Source organism: Paramormyrops kingsleyae, chromosome 3, assembly GCF_048594095.1.
Source record: "Paramormyrops kingsleyae isolate MSU_618 chromosome 3, PKINGS_0.4, whole genome shotgun sequence".
Lineage (NCBI taxonomy): Eukaryota > Metazoa > Chordata > Actinopteri > Osteoglossiformes > Mormyridae > Paramormyrops > Paramormyrops kingsleyae.
The window spans coordinates 10,785,077-10,806,442 of record NC_132799.1 but is presented as its reverse complement, the minus strand read 5'-3'; the positions used below and the strand labels follow the sequence as shown (position 1 = coordinate 10,806,442).

Below are 21,366 nucleotides of genomic sequence, written 5' to 3'. Positions count from 1 at the left end.
AACTTCTGACCACTTACCCTAGGGGCCATGAAGCTTATCACAGGGCACACACACACACACACACAGAAACACACGCACACGCACACACACACACACACACACACACACAGAAACACACACGCACACACACACACACAGACTATGGGAGGAACCCGGACCATCAAACCTGTTAACGTTCTTTAGATTATGTTACACATAATATGATCCTTATTATCTATGATAATAGTCAAATAAGATTAAATGAGGCTTAAATTGTTAAGTACTACTTTGGTGAAAATAAGAGCACATCTTACCATGGTGGTCATCGTCTCCTCAGTCACTACCTTTAGAGTATCCACAACGGAAATGTAGCCTAGTCTCCTGGCTATGGACAATGCAGTGTTTCCATTCTAAGGGGAAACAGAAACAAAGTTACATCTTGGTAGTATTTGAGCAGCAAAACATATTTACAAACACAATTAATCTGTTCAGCTGAGATTAATGGTTATGTGTTTTGCTTGGTTTTCAGAGTAAAAGTGTTTATAAAATAATTTCAATAATTACTTGAACCATCCATAGAAATTGGTTGAAATGTGTGTACTGAACACAGCTATGCTTGCGTGAGCGTGTGGGAGAATGGATGTAGAAATGTGTTTCAGTGAAAATGCTAAACTTGTCTGTCTGATGTAGCATTGTAAAGCGGCGTGCATAGTGCATAGTGTCCGTGCCCCGCTACCTCCGGCCCATTCACTGCTTCAGTTTACACGTACCACTGTAAGTTCATTGGGTGAGGCGTCGTACTGAAGCAGGACGTTGATTATGTGGGTGTGGCCCTGTTGAGACGCCTGGTGGAGGGGCGTATACCCGCTCTGCACATGACACAACATCACATGGGTCTCAACATCCTACACATATAACTCTCGCAAATGGGTGAATTTCTGCTCAGACACAAGTCAGTACCTTTGTTTTCATATTGATGTTAGCCTGATGCTGTAGAAGGAAGTTTACCATCTTAACGTTTCCATAGTGACAGGCCACGTGTAATGGAGTGTAACCCATCTGTTAGTAAAGAAATGACATTGCATGAGTTAAGCCCTTGTTCTCCTGCAAGCATCTATATTTTAGGTTGATCATATGAATACATAACTATATCCAGTAATCCATTTTGTTTATAGTTCACCGTTTTGTTGAATGTGAAAAAACTTTTTTAAAATTAATACTGGACATAGATTTCAGTGTTAGCTACTCAAAATACACCAGATTTTGTCCTGTAGTCTGACTTTGGCAGATTTGTTTTGGCAGATTGTTTGGAACATCCGCACAATTTTTTTAAATAAAAATTATGTTCATGATCTAGGTTAAGTGAACAGTAGTTGATTATGTCGGTGATACAGTCTACACCAGGGGTCTCCAACTCCGGTCCTGGAGAGCTACCGTCCAGTAGGTTTTCTATCCTACCCGGCTTCTGATGAGCCACACCTGTTCTCAGGTAAATACCAGGAACAGGTGTGGCTCATCAGAAGCCAAGTGGGACAGAAAACCTACTGGATAGTAGCTCTCCAGGACCGGAGTTGGAGACCCCTGGTCTACACACTTGAAGTTATTTGGAACGCCTGCCCTTGGCAGATGATCTTTGGAACATTTCTTTGGCACAAACACAAAACACATAATCTCTTTACACTTGGGCTCCACATTGTTTTAACATAACTCCTTAAGTTAATTTATAGCTAGTTAATAAATATGACACACTTCTATTTTTATCAGTGGAAACTGGATGCTTCCATTTGGGTCCAACTGATGTTCACCTTTGTCTGAGGGTCAATATTTGCTCCGTGTTTGATCAGAACCTCAGCAACATTAAGTTTTTCCTCTTGAGCTGCTAGGTGCAGAGGTGTCAGACCGCTCTAAAATAGAAAAGATATTGAGACACAAAAGTCACCAAACTGCATGCCCTCGGACTGTGGCTGAAATCCGGAATTTGGAAGTTTCTCAGAGGAAATCCATACAACGTAGAGAGAACATGCAAATGTCACACAAACACACGAAGCAGGACCAAGAAACCCACAACTGTGTGGGAGGCAGCAGTTAATGAGCCACTCTGGCAGTTATTTAATGTTGAAGATAATATGTCCATGAACATATACTGTAAAGGACAAGGATTAATATTAAATATTATGCAGAAATATGAAGTTTAAATGTTATGCGTACACAAGATCAGTATTTATACACCTTATACTAATGGCAGGTCCAGAATCTACAAATCCAGACCAAGATTTTGTTGCTACCACCCAGCTAAGTACTCTGTGACTGTGACTCTTTATGCTGAACTGGGTGGTAGAAACAAAATCTTGGTCTGGATTTGTAGCTTCTGGACCTGAAATGCCCAACACTGCAAATAGGCAGAGCACAGAAATGATATTTCAAATTTAACACACACTGCAGGACCAATGCTGTGCATCTTTCATTGCACATTACCGAGTGAAATCTCCATACAGTCCTGACAAAGTTACTCTGCGGCTACTCTACTCTCAACGACAGATGGGTGGTGCTTACCTTGTTGCCCAGGTTGACGTTGGCATTCCTGGTCAGCAGCAGGGCCACCATGTCCGCATTGCCCTCCTGTGCAGCTAAGTGCACAGGGCTGATGCCCTGCCGTGTCACTACACTGGTATCTGCTCCATACTCCAGCAGCGTGGTGCCAATGTCCATTTGATTCTTCTTGGCAGCGATATGCAGAGGGGTATAGCCATTCTGGGAACACGCAAACGGGAATCCGTTCAGCAGCCTTCTCCACGCATGTGAATTTCACAGCATTTCAAAAACGCCGTGCGGCAGCTAGACTTTGACCTGGGTATACGTATGTTGTTTGTTAAACATAATCATCGAAAAGTCTGACTGTTCTGACAGACTCAGAACTTCACTTTCTCCAAATTTTGCAATTTCGAAATGTACTGAAGAGAAAACATGATTTTAGAAATGTTTGCAAATTGATTTGATGGGAGGCATCAGTGAAGTAGAATCAATTCAATGGGGACTATGCTTCAGCTACAGTAGGCCACTCAAGGACATTGGGAGACTTTGTTCCAAGGCCTCTCCAGGATTGTCTTAGCTGTGTGCTTTGGGTCGATGTCATGCTGAAAGGCAAACCCAAGGCTGCATGTCCTCTAGAGCAGGACTTCTTCAAACACCTCTTCTATTTATCTTTGTTCTTCTTTTCCTGTCTTGATCAATATCCCAGTCTGTGCATCCCCACATTATGTTTTGCTGGTATAGCCAGGTGATGAGCAATACCTGGATCTCGCCAGTTATGCAGTTTAATTTTGACTCATTATACAATACAAACCCCAAATATCCAACGCCTTTTACTTAGCACTGGGTAGAAAATATATGCAGAAAATATTGGTAGTGGTCTTCTTTCCATCTACCCTCCCATTAAATTATTGATAATTGTACAGGAACTTATTTGCACTAAGTTAATCCAAAAGTCCTTCTTTAGCAGTGGAATGTCCACCTAGAATGTTTCCACGTGTGCTAAGAAAACCTTTATTTTATTTCACTGTGTACCATATGTGGCTGAGATGATGATAAAGTTTTATTTGACTTCCATCTAGCCTCCTTACCACAAAGACTGATGGAATGCTGCATAATTGTTCTTCCTCATTGCACATGAACTCTGAAGCTCTGTTAAGTGGCCAGTAGGCTCCTTGCACACCTTGCTGACTTTGGCCCTTTTTGTCTGATTATCAAAATGTAGGACTATTGTTGATTCTAAATTTCTTCCCTCTGACCATGACGAAAGGCCAGTATACTCTTGAGGTCCTTTAATGCCCTGTAAATTTTTTTAATACCCCTTTTTGTGTTCAGCAATGTGTGGGGGTGGATGAGGTGCAGCTCTGTCTATTTAAATTCTGCATCAATGTCCAGAAGGTTGGTAGTTCCAATCCCAGGGCTGGCAGAGTAGTTATATAATGCTGGGCTCATGAGCAGCGCTCACAAACTCTGGTGTACTGGATGAACAGCAACCCTGCGCTCTGATCCCAACCTTTGCTCTCACCAGGACACGTGTCTCTCACGGAGAGCAAAGAGGGATACCTGAAATTCAAAGACCTCCTATGCTCCTGCACTCACACTTATACACATGGCAGACAAACATATCTGTTCAGATCCATGCATCATAACGTACAGAAAGTGCCTTCCAATGTTTAGTTTTACTTTACATCACATCACACCATTTTCTTTAGTGTCCTGCTGGCTGAAGCCAGTGTTTCCGCCCACTCCATGTGCACCTTCAGTTCATCATAAATTGTGTGCAGTTTTTTCAATAGTCGCCAACTGTCAGTGAGATTTGCGGTGAATTTCTCTTTTATGCTCACATCCTAGGAGAATCGTAAGAGATTCAAAACGATTCTACAGGCTGCAGACTTCTTGATCCCTCTATAAACAGGATCACCAGTATTCTGAACTGGATTTCTAGCCTTGAAATTTGTAATGTGTGGTGTTTCACTTTTTACGTTATACCACAGTTATGCTGTTGTACGACTTCAGAACTCTATGTATGTGAATATTTTGTGGATAATTATCTAATTTAAAACAGGCAAACAAACAAAAATGAGTTTTTTTGGCAGCTACTGCATATACTGTGAGAATGCTTCATATGTGAATAAATAAATTATGTGCTCTCTATCGGATTTTTGGCCCACTACCAATCACTCACTGTTCTGAACTATAGGAGCTGAGGAAAAGAAACACAAAGAGAATAGTACACTAGATACCAAACACATGAAACATTAAGACAAAAGAAGAGTAGGAGGGTAACAGCACTCAATACTTAATGGATGCTTTAAATAAATGTAATAAGTAAAATGACTAATAATCTGTGGAAGTACAGCCATGTTCACTTCAAGACATGAAACGGCAAAGACAAGACAAAGACTGAAATTAGTAGATTACGTAAAATATCCAAGCAGGGGAATCAGCACAATTGAGATGAAGGGATGGAGAAACAGCAGAATGAGTGTACCTTGGCAGTTGCATGTGGTGAAGCTCCTTGGTCCAACAGAAGGAGGGCAACCTTCTGGTTATCATAATGTGCCGCTACATGCAGTGGAGTTAGACCACTCTACAATAAAGGCAAAGTTCTTCATTAGTTGGTTGTTATTAATAATTGAATACAAAAGAAACATCAGTTTAACTAGTAATTTAATACAAAGAGGAACATCAGTTTAACTAGTAATTTAATACAAAGAGGAACATCACTTTAACTAGTAGTACAGCATTGACAATGTTAAAACAACAACTGACAGACGCTCATTGGTGAAGGAAATGACAGACAAACATGTCTGAACCATAGGCAGTACAGCCAACATGAAGACTTGTTATGTGGTGCATCGCAATTTTAGTTTGCACAAGTAATACCACATGCACATAACATAAACTCAGTGGTTGCTGAAAGAAAAACATGCAAGACCTTTGTTTAAATCTGGTGGTAAATATTCGCTCATTTTCAACCATCGACAAATGGCTGACTGTTGCTGTATGAACCGTTACCAAGAGTTGGCCAATACAAATGGTGCATCTTTAACTTCAACAAAATAAAACAAATACTGCAAATTATGATTTTCTTAAGCCTATGTATGTCGCTGTCAAGCAATTTATGAAAATGAAATAAACCAGATAATATCAACTTCCCCATGGGATGCAAACTGAATGGTTGGACTTTAGCTTTAGAGTTTTGTGCAACATTATAACCTAAACTCTCACATTGTTTACAACCAAGGAGGAATAGTATAAGTCTCTATTAAAAATATTTGCTCATACTCCTTTCCCATTTGTGCATCAAAATGCTGCATACGTTATAGTCAGTCCTGCTACAACACGACTAATGAGTTTATGAAAAGCCTTGCGTTCACTAAAATCGCGTACTAAAATACACATATCCATCAGGAAAAACAGTGTTAGGGAAATACGACTCCAAAACTTAGTAACTTATGCCAAACAAGATTAATTAAATAATAAAAACAGTGATACCAGTGGCCAATAATGTTATTATATGATTTCAAATAAGAAGTACAGTGGTACCACAGTTCTTGAACTCATTAGAACTCAAATTTCTTAAAAGTGGAACCAACCAGTTCGAAAAAAAAATTAAACTAGAACTCGATCTGAATCTCAGAAGTCGAACCGTGAACGCCGACCTAAGATAACTTGTATGAGCGGGGAAATGAGTCACGCGGCACGTCTCTCAGCGGAAACAAAGGGTAACGCTTCAGTCTCAGCCTCGCATTCGCTGTGACAGCACCATGCATGTTTACACTAACTGAATACATATATTTAATCAGTAAAAATACATTTAGACAATGATAGACAGTAACAGTAATTATTATTATATGATAAAATACATTTTAAAATAGATTTCTCATTATTTTAATATTAATAATAAAACATAAATACATTTTTATGTTACATGAATTAACATTCTTCATTGTACCAACATCACACCTTTCCTGCTGCATCTGGCGATGCTCTCTTCTGAAGGAGAAGATTAGCCACTTCAATCTTTCCATACTTTGCTGCAACATGTAAAGGACTAAATCCTTTCTGTGAAAAGAAAATTGAAATGCTTTCAGGAGAAGCACAAAGTGAACGATTTCCATAAACATCTAAACACTTAGCATTTTGCACCAGGTTCAGACACAAGCAAAAATGAACATTCAAAGCCGTTTGAACACATCCAAATCTTATAAAGTTGTTTTTTTAGGCTATATCATGTTTTGTCCGGTAAGTTCTTTTTTACAATGAAATACAGTGGAATGTTAAAATAATACTATGTGCTGTTTTGCCTATATACTGTATTGCCTGACATTTTTGATAACTGAGCATACAATGCCTTTAATTTGTTCCAGCACAATCCAGCTCTGTCTTTTGATAGATGTTTCATTCTATGTGTCTTGTTTCCACTTTTAAACATCCAAATCCCTTAGGAATGTCCACACACTCCTTCTGTGTGCATGCAACTGTACACACGCGGTATGATGTATGCAATTAACTTTTGATTAACAATGGAAAAATGCTTTCTTTTTAGTTGTTGTGTGCTACGCACTTGCTGTACTACTTTGTTGTAGACGAAACAGGCGACCATAGCATGCATGGCCATAAAACAAAGTAAATAATGGTATTGTACTGCTGTCAGCTACATAAAAACAAAAACCCATTTAATATGTTATAAGGCAGCAAGTAATAGATCTAAATGATGACATATATATTTGGAATACAGATTAAAAAATAATGCAGTACAGTGAGGAGGTGCAGTGGTTAGCACTGTCGCCTCACACCTCTGGGGCCCGGGTTCGAGTCTCCGCCAGGGTTCCATGTGTGTGGAGTTGGCATCTTCTCCCCATGTCATCGTGGGGTTTCCTCCAGGTACTCTGATTTCCCTTCACACTCCAATGACATGCTGAGGCTAATTGGAGTTGCCGAATTGCTTATAGGTGTGCAGTATGAGTGAATGGTGTGTGAGTGAGTCCTGCGATGGGTTGGCGCCCCATCCTGGGTTGTTCCCTGCCTTGTGCCTATAGCCTCCCAAATGGGCTCCGGACCCCTTGTGACTCTGAACAGGATAAGTGGTTTCTGTTAATGGATGGATGGAGTACAGCAACAGATGGCAATCCCTTGCCCCAAACCCTACAGAGCTGGATTGGGATGAGCCAACCACCTTGTGCCCAGAATTTGTGGAAACTCCTCCATTGCTCTGGGAGAAGCATTCCAGATGGCTACATATGAAAGCTGGTTGAATGAATGCCAGGAGTCTGTAATCAAGACTCATCTAGACTTTTGACTTGTACTATATATATTAAGAGAAAAGCATCCAGTTTGAGAGCCTACTGTAAGTCCTGCAAATGTTTCCCTGAGAGAGAATGATCCGCATCAGCATACTGACAGGAAGCCGTGCTCTTCTGACCTTGGTGGTGGCTGAGAGGGAGGCCTCGTGTGACAGCAGCACACTCGCCACATCTTCATGGCCTTCGCGGACCGCCAGGTGCAGTGGCGTGTATCCCGACGTGGTGCAGGCGTTTGCCGAAGCCCCGTGCTTCAGCAGCTGCTGCGCTATGTCAGCCTTTCCTGTGCGGCTGCAGATGTGCAGCGGCGTCTGGTCATCCTGTGCATGCACGCAGATACGCATGAATGAGCCGAGCTCACAAGCCGCAGAATATTTGCAACGCAACATGTTACAATGGGAACAACCCAGGATGGGGGACCGGCCCATTGACTCACACACCGTTCACTCACACACGCACACCCATGGGCAATTTGGTAACTCCAGTTAGCCTCAGCATGTCTTTGGACTGTGGGGGGAAACCGGAGTACCCAGAGGAAACCCCACGACGACACGGGGAGAACATGCAAACTCCACACGCATGTAACCCAGGCAGAGACTCGAACACGGGTCCCAGAGGTGCGAGGCAGCAGTGCCAACTACTGCACCACCATGCCGCCCCCAATAATAATAATCATAATAATAATACAGACAATACTCAGTTTAAGAACATCCGCTTTATGGACAACTTGTAGTTATGAATGGACTGCCATAAAGCCTATTACATTAAAAATCTGCGTAAAACAGAACCATCTTTATTATGAACCATCATATTTAATTCAAATTTTCACATAATAGGCGCTATGGCAGTCCACTCACGAGTATGAGTTTTCTGTAGGTCAGACGCTCTTATTCCAGGGACTGCTTGTACATTAAAATGATACCATCTGTTGCTCTGATTAAATGATTTTTTTTAAATCTCATTACCGTAACGGTTTTGAGACCAAATAACACAAAACTTTCTACTTAATTGCATATATCCCACAATAAATAATTTGTATGATAAGATATATGCGTATTGCTCAATTTCTTGTTAGTTTTTCTGTAATTCTTGCCCTGAATTTGATTAAATACTTTAGTTTATCAAGTACTGAGGCTGAATTGACAGTTTAGACAGGGATGTTATGTAATTTCAGCTTGTCTTCAAACTATTTAAAAAAAAAAAATTTAGAAAATTGACATGGTACATAATGAGTTTGTGAGAATGACCCAAATTACAGTGGTAAATTAAGACAAGAAGTTTTTTTTTTATTTTCAATGTACTGTAATGGGTATTTACATCCTAGTTCTGACATGAATATAATAAATGAGTACCGTTTTGCTGTATATGAGAAGGTGAACATATATAGTCTCATTAACTAATGTCATGGTTTAGTTATTTCATCTATAGTTCCCATAAACCTCATAGCAAAAGAAGGCCAAAATATTCCAGGCTATTCATCATGTTTAAATGGATCTACTCCACTCTTAGCTTAGCCTTACCTTGGCTTTGGTGTCTGCCTTGGCTCCGTTTTGCAGCAGGAGCCTGACCACGCCTGACTGGCCAGCCCTTGCAGCCATGTGGAGTGCTGTCTCCCCCCTCTGGAATAAAGAGTGACACATCCACAGAAGCTTTACTGTGGCGCAGAGCAATGCTGGATACTGGCCTTACATATGTAGTCAGATTCTGCTTCATATTGTCCATATTGGTTCGTTGTTTCACCAAAACTTACCCTTACTTTAGCCATTCACTGTAAACACTTGTGATGTAAATATCCACAGTGATCTAAAACTAAATTTATGATGTTACGTGTTTAAAAATCTGTTTTTCTGAGATACAGGTAACATCCCAATTATCGACCTGTACTTATGCAGACCTATGTGGATATGTCCGTAACAGAAAAAATTCACAGTCCGAAACTCACCACATTGCTTGTGTTCAGTGAAGCACCAAAATGCATTAGTTGAGTCACAATATTTTCATGTCCCATAAATGCAGCCACATGAATTGGTGTAAGTCCCGACTGTAGAGACAGAAGTACAGAAGAGGAAAATGAAGTTCCAGAACCCCAGCCCTGGAAATGTGAAGCCTCGGTACTAACCACTAGTTGACTTCATTGCCCCCAGTTGTATCATTGAAAGACTTCATTGTATTGTTTAATAAAAAAAACACGGTAATATCTTACATTAAGTACACAGCACATAAATTTAAATTTAAGTTGATTGTGCCATATTGGTGGTTGTTACTGAAACCAAACGTTCAATTCATCTCTCCTACCTCGGTCACAGCTTGGATAGAAGCCCCGTGTTTCAGCAGAAGCTCCATCACTTTAATACGATTCTTCTTGCAAGCAATATGCAAGGGTGTGAAACCATTCTAAAAATAAAATAAAAGAAACTATTTAGAAATAATTCTCAGTTCACGTGTTACTGGTCTTTAAAATGATCAACTTGTGCAGAGAATAAGTCTTTATTTTACTAAGTTGTAGGGACTTTTTGCATCTTAAGCTACTAATTTAGCTTCTAAAATCTAGAATTAAATGCTGAAATGCGTATTCATTTTAATTACTTGTGAACCATTTAGACTTCAGGAAGCTGCAAAAATAGTCCTTGCTTATACCTTCATTTTTCACAGTTACTCCTGTAGAAATATACGTAGACTTCAAGACTACTAAAAACATATTCCTGTAAGACAAGTCAAGAATTGCACTAAATTAATTTTTATGAACAACTACATAACTACAGAGGAAATATTTCCTCACCAGAGCTTTCGCATTGGGATTGGCTTTCTTGTCCACGATAACCTTGGCCACCTTGTAGTGTCCACAGTGCGCTGCAACATGCAGCGCTGTCAGGTAGTCGTTGGTGACGTCATCCACAGGCACGTTGTGATGAAGCAGGAGCTGAACACAGTTCAGGTGGTCCCCTTGAGTTGCCATATGGAGGGGTGACAGCCCATTCTGTTGATCACAAACACAACTCACATCTGCACTGCTATTATCTCATCGACGCAAAAGTAATTCAAGAACCTAGTACTGGTGATGGATCAGTATCCCATAAACATCTGGGTTAATTTTTTTTTTACAACTGATGTGTTAGTGTTCATATGTGAAAACAGGTTTCCTATTTATGTAAAAATATTTAGTATTGTATTTTTCTGCCGATTTCTTGGGAGTGATCGACAAATTTAATTCTCATTGCATAATGTCCTTCGTATCCCCTATTTTATTCACCTTAAAAGACAACTGAATTCACTATTGTTCAGGGTTAGTTTCAACAATATATAGAATAGAATGCCTTTACTGTCATTGCGCAGTTGCAATCAAGTATGACAAAATTCAGTCTTCACATGTTCAAAATAAAAGGTTGGAAAAATGATGAAAATATCTTTTTTAATGTTAGACATAGTGCCTACAGTGAGTGGGCGGGCACTTCATGTAAGCTGCACATTATTAAATAGAAAGCATTCCCAATAATTAATAAAACCCATGAATATTCATTTCAGCTGCTGAGATCCAAAAACTGGACATAATCACATAGCTATGAAAATGAAATAGCACAGAAGGCAATTACGTAAATAACAGGTCTAATGTGCAAATATTTAGTTACTGTCTTTATCTCAGAGTCAAAATTGCCTGTGTTTCAGTACCAGCGTTACCTTTGTTTTCGACATTATTGGGGCTCCGCGGTCCAGGAGCATCTCCACCACCTGCTCGTGGCCACTCCGTGCCCCGCAGTGTAAAGGCGTCAGTCCATCCTGTATGACAAAATAATGTCGGCCACAGTGCCACATCCTTCATGACAGAAAAAACTTGCACCCAACATCTAACATGTAAACTAATATAAATTACTTTATTTAACAGAAATTAACAAGTAAACAATATAAAGGGATGAAAAGGAGAAGAAACTGAAGACACAGAGCTTCATTTTCTCCTGTGACACTGCGTCCTATTATTGCTCAACTGCAATCGTCAACCTCAGTGATGACGCTAGAGTAGGGATCTTCAATATGCACATTTAATGTCTGAAAGCTGGTATCTTTTATAAAAAATTACAACAAAATTGCTTTGAAAAACACCAGAAAACTACATTATAATGCAAACATAATTTCCAGTAGATTCCTGAATTTGGAAGGAATTTCACCTTGGTTTTGGCATCTATTTTAGCTCCTCGGTCCAACAGTAATCTGACCATGTTTCCGTTGCCTCTCTTAGCTGCCACATGCAAAGGAGTGATGTCATTCTGTGGAATGCAGGAACCGGAAACAGCACAGCTGTCAAACCGTGGCACAACAGACAATTGTTTGTTGCATTTTTAATACAGCATGCCTTTAGGGTTTAACATAGTTCAACTTTGCTTGGTCATACCCTAAACATGAAAGTATTACTAATGGCAAGTATCAGAAATTGTCAACCTGCCCTTATACAGACAATTCTCTCCATGTCTGTTGATTGAAGAAGAAGAAGAAAAAACATTGCATGTTTTTAAATGCGCTGTGTACTTTCAATGTTCAATTTTCATTTACTGTGTTTTACTGTGTAAAAAGAATGCTGTCAGGCAGCCGAATATTTGTTTTCAAAACAATTTTAAGCAAGAAAACACTAGCAGTCAATCTGTATGGTGATCTTAGTTTAATTCAATTATCTCAGTTACATTTTTCCTTTCCCAAAAATTTAATTATTTATTTACACATAAATCTAGGTAAAACTTATAAGTATTATGATATATGCAGATTATCTTTCATGCAAATGTAATAATACTAATAGCTCAACCATCCATTTTCAAACCATTAATCATAGTGTAGTGGAAAACAGTAATAGTTGGTCTATTGATTTACATAAATTTTCATTTGAAAACCAGCAGGGTATCTATCAGAATTGCAGTTGTACCATTTCAAGCCATTCAATGGCAGTAAATCCAAAATGCTGCTTATTTGGAAAAAAAAAAATCATATGAGTAAGTGCAACAATGATTGTGCTTCTCTGCTTGGGTCACTAAGGTTACGGTTTCTTATCGCTTAACTCAGAAAGGGAATGGGTACCACACATCTTTCCATTTAAATGTGAGGGAAGTAGTAAGGGTTGTGTTAGCGAAAAGAATTTAGTTCACAGACCAAATTAGTCTATTGCTAATAATTTATGAATTGGAGACATGCTTGACAAAGGCCAAGTGGGAAGAAATTTTGAGCTCAGGATCCTGAAAGTCGAAACGCCCAGCAGACTTTCCTGAAGTTCTTCTGCAGCTTTGGTAGCTATCGACAGCTAACAATGGTAATCGTTTTGGAGAAATAACCATGAAGTCGTCTCGTAGCCAATGCAAGTTAAAATAACACAGTTTTTTTTTGACGGAACAGACAAGACGGAGTGCAGAAGCGGGTATTTTGTGTGACATCCATGCACAGAAACGGGTATTACCCGCGCGGTGAAGTCCACCGCGGCCCCACGATTCAGCAGCAGCGTGGCCACGTTGATGTTGCCGTAATGCGCCGCGATGTGGAGAGGGGTGAAGCCGCTCTGAAGGAGACAGAAAGCAAACAGCCAGTCGGCATTACGTTACTGCACGTGCCGAGTCAAAACACCAGTGAAGAGATTTGCTAAATCCTCTTAAAATTTCCAGCCCTCATTAGGGAAGCTCTGTAGTGCAAATCAACATTGACTTGAAACCCATTTTTCACCCCAGTGTATGCAAGAATCTACACTGAGACAGGATTTTAGCGAGGAGAACTTCCGAAGATTAAGAAACAACATTACGACTGAATAACAGAATCCAGTAACTTTGCAGAAAATAGGGAACCATCTGTTAAAAATGCATGACTACAAACCACAGAAACGCAATCTGCATTATGATACATTTTCAGTTCTGTTACACAGGCTTTTTTAGGAACTGGTTATTTTTTTAAACACAAGGAAATATGTTAATGAAGCAGTGAAAGAAAAAGTAAACAAAATAAAATGCTGAATAATATTCTTTTTAATGTTATTGTAACTCAAAAAGATATGCTATATGTTGAGGTATGTTATTTGTGCACTGGTGCAGTGATTAATTTGTTCTGATCAAACACATGACTGAACAAAAGCAGCAAGTAGGACTGTTTCACTGTACCCCAGACATAAATTATTCAAAGAACTAACAAATAATCTGAATGTACCCTTTCACCTCCAGCCTTGTGCGTACTTATGATTGTTTTAAAACATTAGGTACAAAAACACATTTTGAGTAAGTAAAAAAAATAAATAAAATTCACATACGCTGAGAAAAAATGATAAAACGAATATTATGTTCATCGTCTTTACTGGAAGTAAAACTACAGTACATGCAGCAAATGCATAATCAGTTTTTCTGATGCTACATGATACTGTGCTAGTTTTGCAAACCATTGAGACATTTTTGGGTTGTTTACTGTAATAGACTATGTTTTTTAAATTTTCCATTCATACAATATAATTCTAAAGGGCATCAAAAAAATCTTTTTTTTTCCATGGGTTTTCATATCATGCAGTGCTGTTTGACCCAGTTTCCATTATACAAGCACTATGAAAAATGAGTGTTTTAAACGGCCCGAATGAACCATGGAACAGGAGAAGGGAATAGCGTAAATCCTGGCAGACAGTGGACCGTGCTGTCCTCTGGACCCCTTTATCATTCCGTAGACACCTGAAAGTGTAAGTGTCATGCAAAAGGACTCAGGCCTAGTTGTCTAGATGCAAACTAGCATCTATCATACTGGCTCTCTGCAGCTGGACCATTTCATTCATAACCACTATGAAAAATTGGTTTCTCAGGTCCCTCAGATACATCTCATTAATCGTTTTAAACTCCATTAGACTAGCCACTGTTTTTGTTTTCTTTTTTTCAAAAGACACCCAATCACCAGCTGCAGAAACCCTTCCATCATTACCAGTATTCCAATAACATGCTGCTTTAGTCAGAAGCATGGGTTTCCCAAAAATGGTAAGGTAGGAAGGAAGAGTGATGCGGAAGGGAACAAAGACAATGCAGCGAATCCAGAATGAAAAGTGTGCAGTGTATAGAGTTTGCACGTGGATACCTCAGTTGTTCTATTCACCATCATCTAGGAGTGGAGACATAGCCACCAGCAGAGAGAAGAGAGAGCGGTCTGTTAGTGTACACAATGTCACAGTGAGAGCACCAAGCCACACCGTTGCCACAGAGCAGGAGAGTAATGAATCAGGCACCAATTACATATAGGCCAAGAGTATACACACTCCTCGTCTTTGAAGAGAACAGTAAACTCAAACAACGTGAAGACTGTTATTAGTTTAATGAAACACAAAACAATTTTCATAGTTTAAATTTACTACTGTCCATCAAAACCACACAAATCCAGTTATTTAATACAGCAACTAATGTGTCCTAAACTGACCTGAAATATACCTTTAAGATCAGCAACATTAGTTTGAACAGCAGGAGTAAATTAATGCATAGGCTATGCTAGGCTATAGCCTGGGACCCTGCCAAACATCAAGGCCCCGTTTTGCCTCGGGAAAAATGGAACAGTTCGTTAAATCGGCAACACCTGAGCGTCCATGATAATGTCAGCCTAAGGCCCCTAGATAAGTTAATCCTCCGCTGCTGAAGAGAGAATATTGTACCTTAACAATAAAGGATTTTGATTTTTGTAATAGAAATAAACTTATATAGCTGGTTTCTCCCAGTGCAGATTAAAACCCCAGGATATATGTAGGGCTGTCACTATCGATTATACCAGTAATCAAGTAATCTAGTGATTAATCTCTATATTATAATAATATAATATAATATAATATAATATAATATAATATAATATAATATGCATTGCAATTGTTTTACACTCAGTGACACATATAGGGAATTCAGGCACTCAAATTCACTTTAAAGTTGCATGTATTTGGACGTTGGAAGGAAACCGGAGAATCTGCCGAAAAAGCGTACAGACATACACAAAAGGTGATAATGCGAAGGGTGCAGTGTAGCGGCGGCACTGCCCACTGCGTCACTGCACCACCCTGACAGGCTTGCAGAATGTGCGATGTTAATATCGCAATGGCATTTCGCCTGCTTATGATTACACATCGCAAGGATCGCGATACTGATGCTTTGAATGCAGCAGACTATGTTGCACTAAAACACTTTTACTCAGTCATAGGAAACCAAACTTAGCAAGGTTTGCAATTTTAATGATGGTTCCTTTTCAACATCTAGTGTATGTTTAAAAAAAATAATAAGTTTACTGCCGCTGCTTTTGCATGAGCTCTGAATGTGCTCTCTGAGACGATCATAATCATTCACTCATATAGAGCGATTAATATTCCTCACATGCCACAAGGCATGTTTTTTACGTAAACCTTTTGCGTTGCTTGCAGGAGTTTTGTGACAGTCCCTAAATCAGAACAGACACTATAATGTTAAGGGATAGTGTGAGGCTCAGTGGGCTAAGCCTCTATGGCTGCGGTCAGGAGGCTGCTGCTTTGAGCCTCGCCTTTCCACGTCTGCAGGTCCATGACCAAGGCTCATAACCCCCAGCTTCCTGGGTGCTGCAACGGGTGGCCGCCCTTTGTGGCCAATTTGCTCTCACTTACAGAGAGCCAGTTGGGAGAGGCGTAAAGAGAAATTCCCCATGGGGGTCAATGAAGTATCAGTTATTATTATCAAACTAACTTTACCTCTATTGTGCTGATACTGAAGTTCTGCTTTGCAATACTGACAGACTGCATTTTCATTCACTATTAATGTGAAGTGCTTCCATACAAATTATGCTTTCTCTCTCTATTTGGATTCTCATCTTGCATGTGCCATCATCCTTCCAGCATATTGCTGAGTATTTCAGAAGGAATATTTCAATCGACGCTTTTTAATAACCAAATAAATGAGTTTAATCGAGTAATCGCAACAGCTCTACATATATGGCATCCCCGCTTCGTAAATCTCAGTAGGCAGCAGCTCACCTAGTACAACGAAATAATTGCCCAAAACTTCATACACTTAACTACAAGAGATATACAAGTTGAAAAAGCAGTCAGCCAATTATTCCCAATCTGAAATCCCAATATCTTGAAACCTGTATTTAGTGTAAATTTGTGCCCAGCACAGGAAGAAAAGAGCAACGTTACGGCTGACAGCTGATACAGGACGACGCTCACCTTGGACTCCACATCAGCGTTGTGGTCGTTCTGCAGGAGCAGGGCAGCTGCTTTGGTGTCATCCTTGCGGGCTGCGATGTGCAGGGCGGGCAGTCGCACCTTGCCCTTCGTGTCGTTCTCCAGTAACAGGGACACCACCTGATTGTGGCCCTGCTGCAAAGCCACTGCTAGGGGGGTGAAACCGTCCTGGGGGGGGGGGGGGGGGGGCAGCAGACACGGTTATGACAGTTTCCAACACCTCTTCCCACTTTTCCTGAAGAACTGCACTACCACTGTGTGCCCGTCTCCCATCAGAGATGCTGTGGACGGCAGCACCTTATTCATTAAAGCCTGGTGCTGAACGTCAGCCCTGTAACCTTTCACATATAATAAAAGCCAAAAGTTTATCATTTATCCAGATACACAGCAATACGTTCATTTTTTCTACACATTTAAGATGTTATATTCATTACACATGAAGGGCTGCATTATTATCTTCAGTGCTCATATTGAGCTCAAGATTTTACATTTAGATTTCCCTGGTACAGGGAAAATTAGTCATGGTTCTAGAATGTGAAATGTGGAATGTTTCTTATCTGTCTATACAAGGGGTGGGCAGTCTTATCCACATAGGGCCGGTGTGTATGCAGGCTTTTGGGATAACCTTTAAGTCAGCTGTTCAAACCCAGGTGTAAGAATTGTTCAGTCAATCAGTCCTCTAATTAGTGATGTAATCAGGGAGTTGCAACAAAAACTCACAAACCCAATGACCCTTCCTGGATAAGATTGCCCAATCCTGGTTAATAATGACAATACATTTACAAAAAAAAAATTAATTTAGTTTGAAATTGCTCTCATTTTAGAATTTATAATATGTTATAAATCATGGTTCTTCAACTCTGGACCTCGATTCCAAATCCAGGCCGTGTTTTCAGTTCTCCCAAGTAGTTGTTTAATAATGACTGATTCTGATTGGTCAGAGGCTTCACACCTGACAGACAGGTAAAGGAAGGCTGGAAAACCAGCAGTGCTCGGACCTCGAGGACCGCGAGTTGAATAACCGTGTTATAAATGATAAGCAAAAATAAATCAAGAGAAGCTGGACATAATGTTTTACAGACATAAAGCTAGATGGCAGGGTCAGCTCACCTCTGTGGCGATGCTTTGACTGGAGCCGTTCTCCAAGAGGTACTGCACCACCTCCAGGTGGTTCTCCTGAGCAGCCATGTACAGCGGCGTGAAGCCATTCTGTCCCAGGTAAGTGACAGAAATCACAGTGTTACAGCCAACAGTGGCAAGTGATGCCAATCTGTCCCAGGTAAGTGACAGAAATCACAGTGTTACAGCCAACAGTGACAAGTGATGCCATTCTGTCCCAGGTAAGTGACAGAAATCACAGTGTTACAGCCAACAGTGGCAAGTGATGCCATTCTGTCCCAGGTAAGTGACAGAAATCACAGTGTTACAGCCAACAGTGGCAAGTGATGCCATTCTGTCCCAGGTAAGTGACAGAAATCACAGTGTTACAGCCAACAGTGGCAAGTGATGCCATTCTGTCCCAGGTAAGTGACAGAAATCACAGTGTTACAGCCAACAGTGGCAAGTGATGCCATTCTGTCCCAGGTAAGTGACAGAAATCACAGTGTTACAGCCAACAGTGGCAAGTGATGCCATTCTGTCCCAGGTAAGTGACAGAAATCACAGTGTTACAGCCAACAGTGGCAAGTGATGCCATTCTGTTCCAGGTAAGTGACAGAAATCACAGTGTTACAGCCAACAGTGGCAAGTGAAGCCATTCTGTCCCAGGTAAGTGACAGAAATCACAGTGCTACAGCCAACAGTGGCAAGTGATGCCATTCTGTCCCAGGTAAGTGACAGAAATCACAGTGTTACAGCCAACAGTGGCAAGTGATGCCATTCTGTCCCAGGTAAGTGACAGAAATCACAGTGTTACAGCCAACAGTGGCAAGTGATGCCATTCTGTCCCAGGTAAGTGACAGAAATCACAGTGTTACAGCCAACAGTGGCAAGTGATGCCATTCTGTCCCAGGTAAGTGACAGAAATCACAGTGTTACAGCCAACAGTGACAAGTGATGCCATTCTGTCCCAGGTAAGTGACAGAAATCACAGTGTTACAGCCAACAGTGGCAAGTGATGCCATTCTGTCCCAGGTAAGTGACAGAAATCACAGTGTTACAGCCAACAGTGGCAAGTGATGCCATTCTGTCCCAGGTACTGTAAGTGACAGAAATCACAGTGTTACAGCCAACAGTGGCAAGTGATGCCATTCTGTCCCAGGTAAGTGACAGAAATCACAGTGCTACAGCCAACAGTGGCAAGTGATGCCATTCTGTCCCAGGTAAGTGACAGAAATCACAGTGTTACAGCCAACAGTGGCAAGTGATGCCATTCTGTCCCAGGTAAGTGACAGAAATCACAGTGCTACAGCCAACAGTGGCAAGTGATGCCATTCTGTCCCAGGTAAGTGACAGAAATCACAGTGTTACAGCCAACAGTGGCAAGTGATGCCATTCTGTCCCAGGTAAGTGACAGAAATCACAGTGTTACAGCCAACAGTGGCAAGTGATGCCATTCTGTCCCAGGTAAGTGACAGAAATCACAGTGTTACAGCCAACAGTGACAAGTGATGCCATTCTGTCCCAGGTAAGTGACAGAAATCACAGTGTTACAGCCAACAGTGGCAAGTGATGCCATTCATCTCAGCAACAAGAGGCAGCTTTTAATACTCACTGTACTACAGCATTAAATTAACAGGCATAATACTGAGAAATGAACTGGACAAGCAGTGGTTTCTTTGTATCATAAAATGTCATGTTTGGATATGTGAATGACATCACTGTGAGACCTATTCCTGAGAATGTGGCCCCAGTTATTTGTTAAATAAATGTTCCATACAGATGTATGACATAAAGCAGGGTAAGAGGCAAGAGCAGCTCCATCTTCAGTCTATCAGGGAAGTAGCACTGTAATGTACTACAAAGAATCAGCTACCAGAATCACTATCCCAATGTTAGAGATAATATTGTGCAAGCATATTATTTTTATGAATTTGGTCTCTAATACTTGATGTGTATGTATATATATATATAAAACATCTGCCTTGTGAATGTGAAGTGAATTTGATTATTTTCACATAGGAATTCTGGAAACTAGTCTCTTTATAGTATAAGTATCGGCAATTTCATCTTTTTATCTTTTTAGATAGAGAACAATGTTTTTTTGTTTTATATGATTATTTTCAGGTATTATGGCACCGGTGGGCATCCTACTCGTGGATTGCCTGGCTCTGATGGGTGATAATGGCTTTACAGCACAAAAGCTGGTGACGTATAACTGTCCCCTCTTTTTGTCCAGGCTGCCTCAGAGTAACCTTTATGTAAACAGGCCAATAAGCACGCCTTTCATCGTTCCCACATTTTTATCTAAAATCTTATAAAATTCGGCCGCAGGATATCACATTGCGATAACATGAAATATTTGCGCTATCTATAAAATGAAGAGATTACATTTACCAGAAATAAACTGTAGCCAAACAGAACTTATTATCAGCCAATAGAGTGTGACAAATAAGTTGTTGATGATACAGTGAATTCTGTCATTTAGGGCTGCCACTAATGGCAATTTTTCCAAAGATTAATCTATCGATGTTTACATGAGTTTATTATAAATGGTTTACATGAGTTTCATTACTGACAATACATAAAACCATATAGACTCAAGCCAAGTGTACATACTCACAGACCTCCTACAATAGAATTTTACAGAATAACATCTTTATCATAGAATCGTGCAGTTGGTTACTGCATAATATTCTGAAGCTTTGTGTCTCCATAAATCATGCAAGCAGGTTTTTAAATGCTAATGTTTGTTGTGAAACCGAAAGCTGCATGTGTCACTTACCTGAGACTGAGCGTTGACGTTTGTTCCGCTCTTCACCAGTTCTTTGACCACTTCAGTCTGGCCTGCAAGGGAGGCTATATGTAGAGCAGTGTTTCCTTTCTGCATTTGGGGAAACGTGAAAGTACGTTTTATTCCATGCATGCTGCAAACAATGTGGTGATTTGCAATTCAAACTCATCTCCAATTTCAGAAAAAAATCATACACCAGCAGAACATTTCTCACCCATGTACTGTACATTTTCATTTGCATTGTATGTACTATAACAGAAATAGGCCTATATGCATTTGCAAATGTTGTCATGGGTACTCTGCACATGCATTATCAAACTATTGTGGGGAAATGAGAGGTTTACAGACACTTAGTCCAAAAGTACAAAACATATTTTAATTCAATTAATTTTTTTAATAACTACACTCACATTCCCTTTCTAATTCATAGCGAATTATTTCTGATTTCTGATGCAGGAAATGTAATGCATTTAATAAAAATTACA

General features: G+C 40.2%; 1 protein-coding gene across 10 annotated transcripts in view; it reads right to left on the bottom strand.

Moving 5' to 3' along the window:
• LOC111858225 (ankyrin-3-like) overlaps positions 1 to 21,366 on the bottom strand; it is an 81,611-nt gene that overhangs the window by 31,983 nt on the left and 28,262 nt on the right. For 9 of the 10 annotated variants that reach the window (XM_023839799.2, XM_023839819.2, XM_023839810.2 and 6 more), the window contains exons 4-22: positions 20,873 to 20,971; positions 18,100 to 18,198; positions 16,972 to 17,157; positions 14,880 to 14,903; positions 13,246 to 13,344; positions 11,975 to 12,073; positions 11,490 to 11,588; positions 10,594 to 10,791; positions 10,110 to 10,208; positions 9,757 to 9,855; positions 9,335 to 9,433; positions 7,937 to 8,134; positions 6,478 to 6,576; positions 5,000 to 5,098; positions 2,533 to 2,730; positions 1,785 to 1,883; positions 940 to 1,038; positions 750 to 848; positions 294 to 389 (exon numbers count right to left, since the gene is read on the bottom strand). In XM_023839799.2, the coding sequence (XP_023695567.2) occupies positions 294 to 389; positions 750 to 848; positions 940 to 1,038; positions 1,785 to 1,883; positions 2,533 to 2,730; positions 5,000 to 5,098; positions 6,478 to 6,576; positions 7,937 to 8,134; positions 9,335 to 9,433; positions 9,757 to 9,855; positions 10,110 to 10,208; positions 10,594 to 10,791; positions 11,490 to 11,588; positions 11,975 to 12,073; positions 13,246 to 13,344; positions 14,880 to 14,903; positions 16,972 to 17,157; positions 18,100 to 18,198; positions 20,873 to 20,971 (2,187 nt within the window). The remainder of the gene's footprint in view (positions 1 to 293; positions 390 to 749; positions 849 to 939; positions 1,039 to 1,784; positions 1,884 to 2,532; positions 2,731 to 4,999; positions 5,099 to 6,477; positions 6,577 to 7,936; positions 8,135 to 9,334; positions 9,434 to 9,756; positions 9,856 to 10,109; positions 10,209 to 10,593; positions 10,792 to 11,489; positions 11,589 to 11,974; positions 12,074 to 13,245; positions 13,345 to 14,879; positions 14,904 to 16,971; positions 17,158 to 18,099; positions 18,199 to 20,872; positions 20,972 to 21,366) is intronic. The other variant, XM_072709596.1, reaches the window with a different exon arrangement.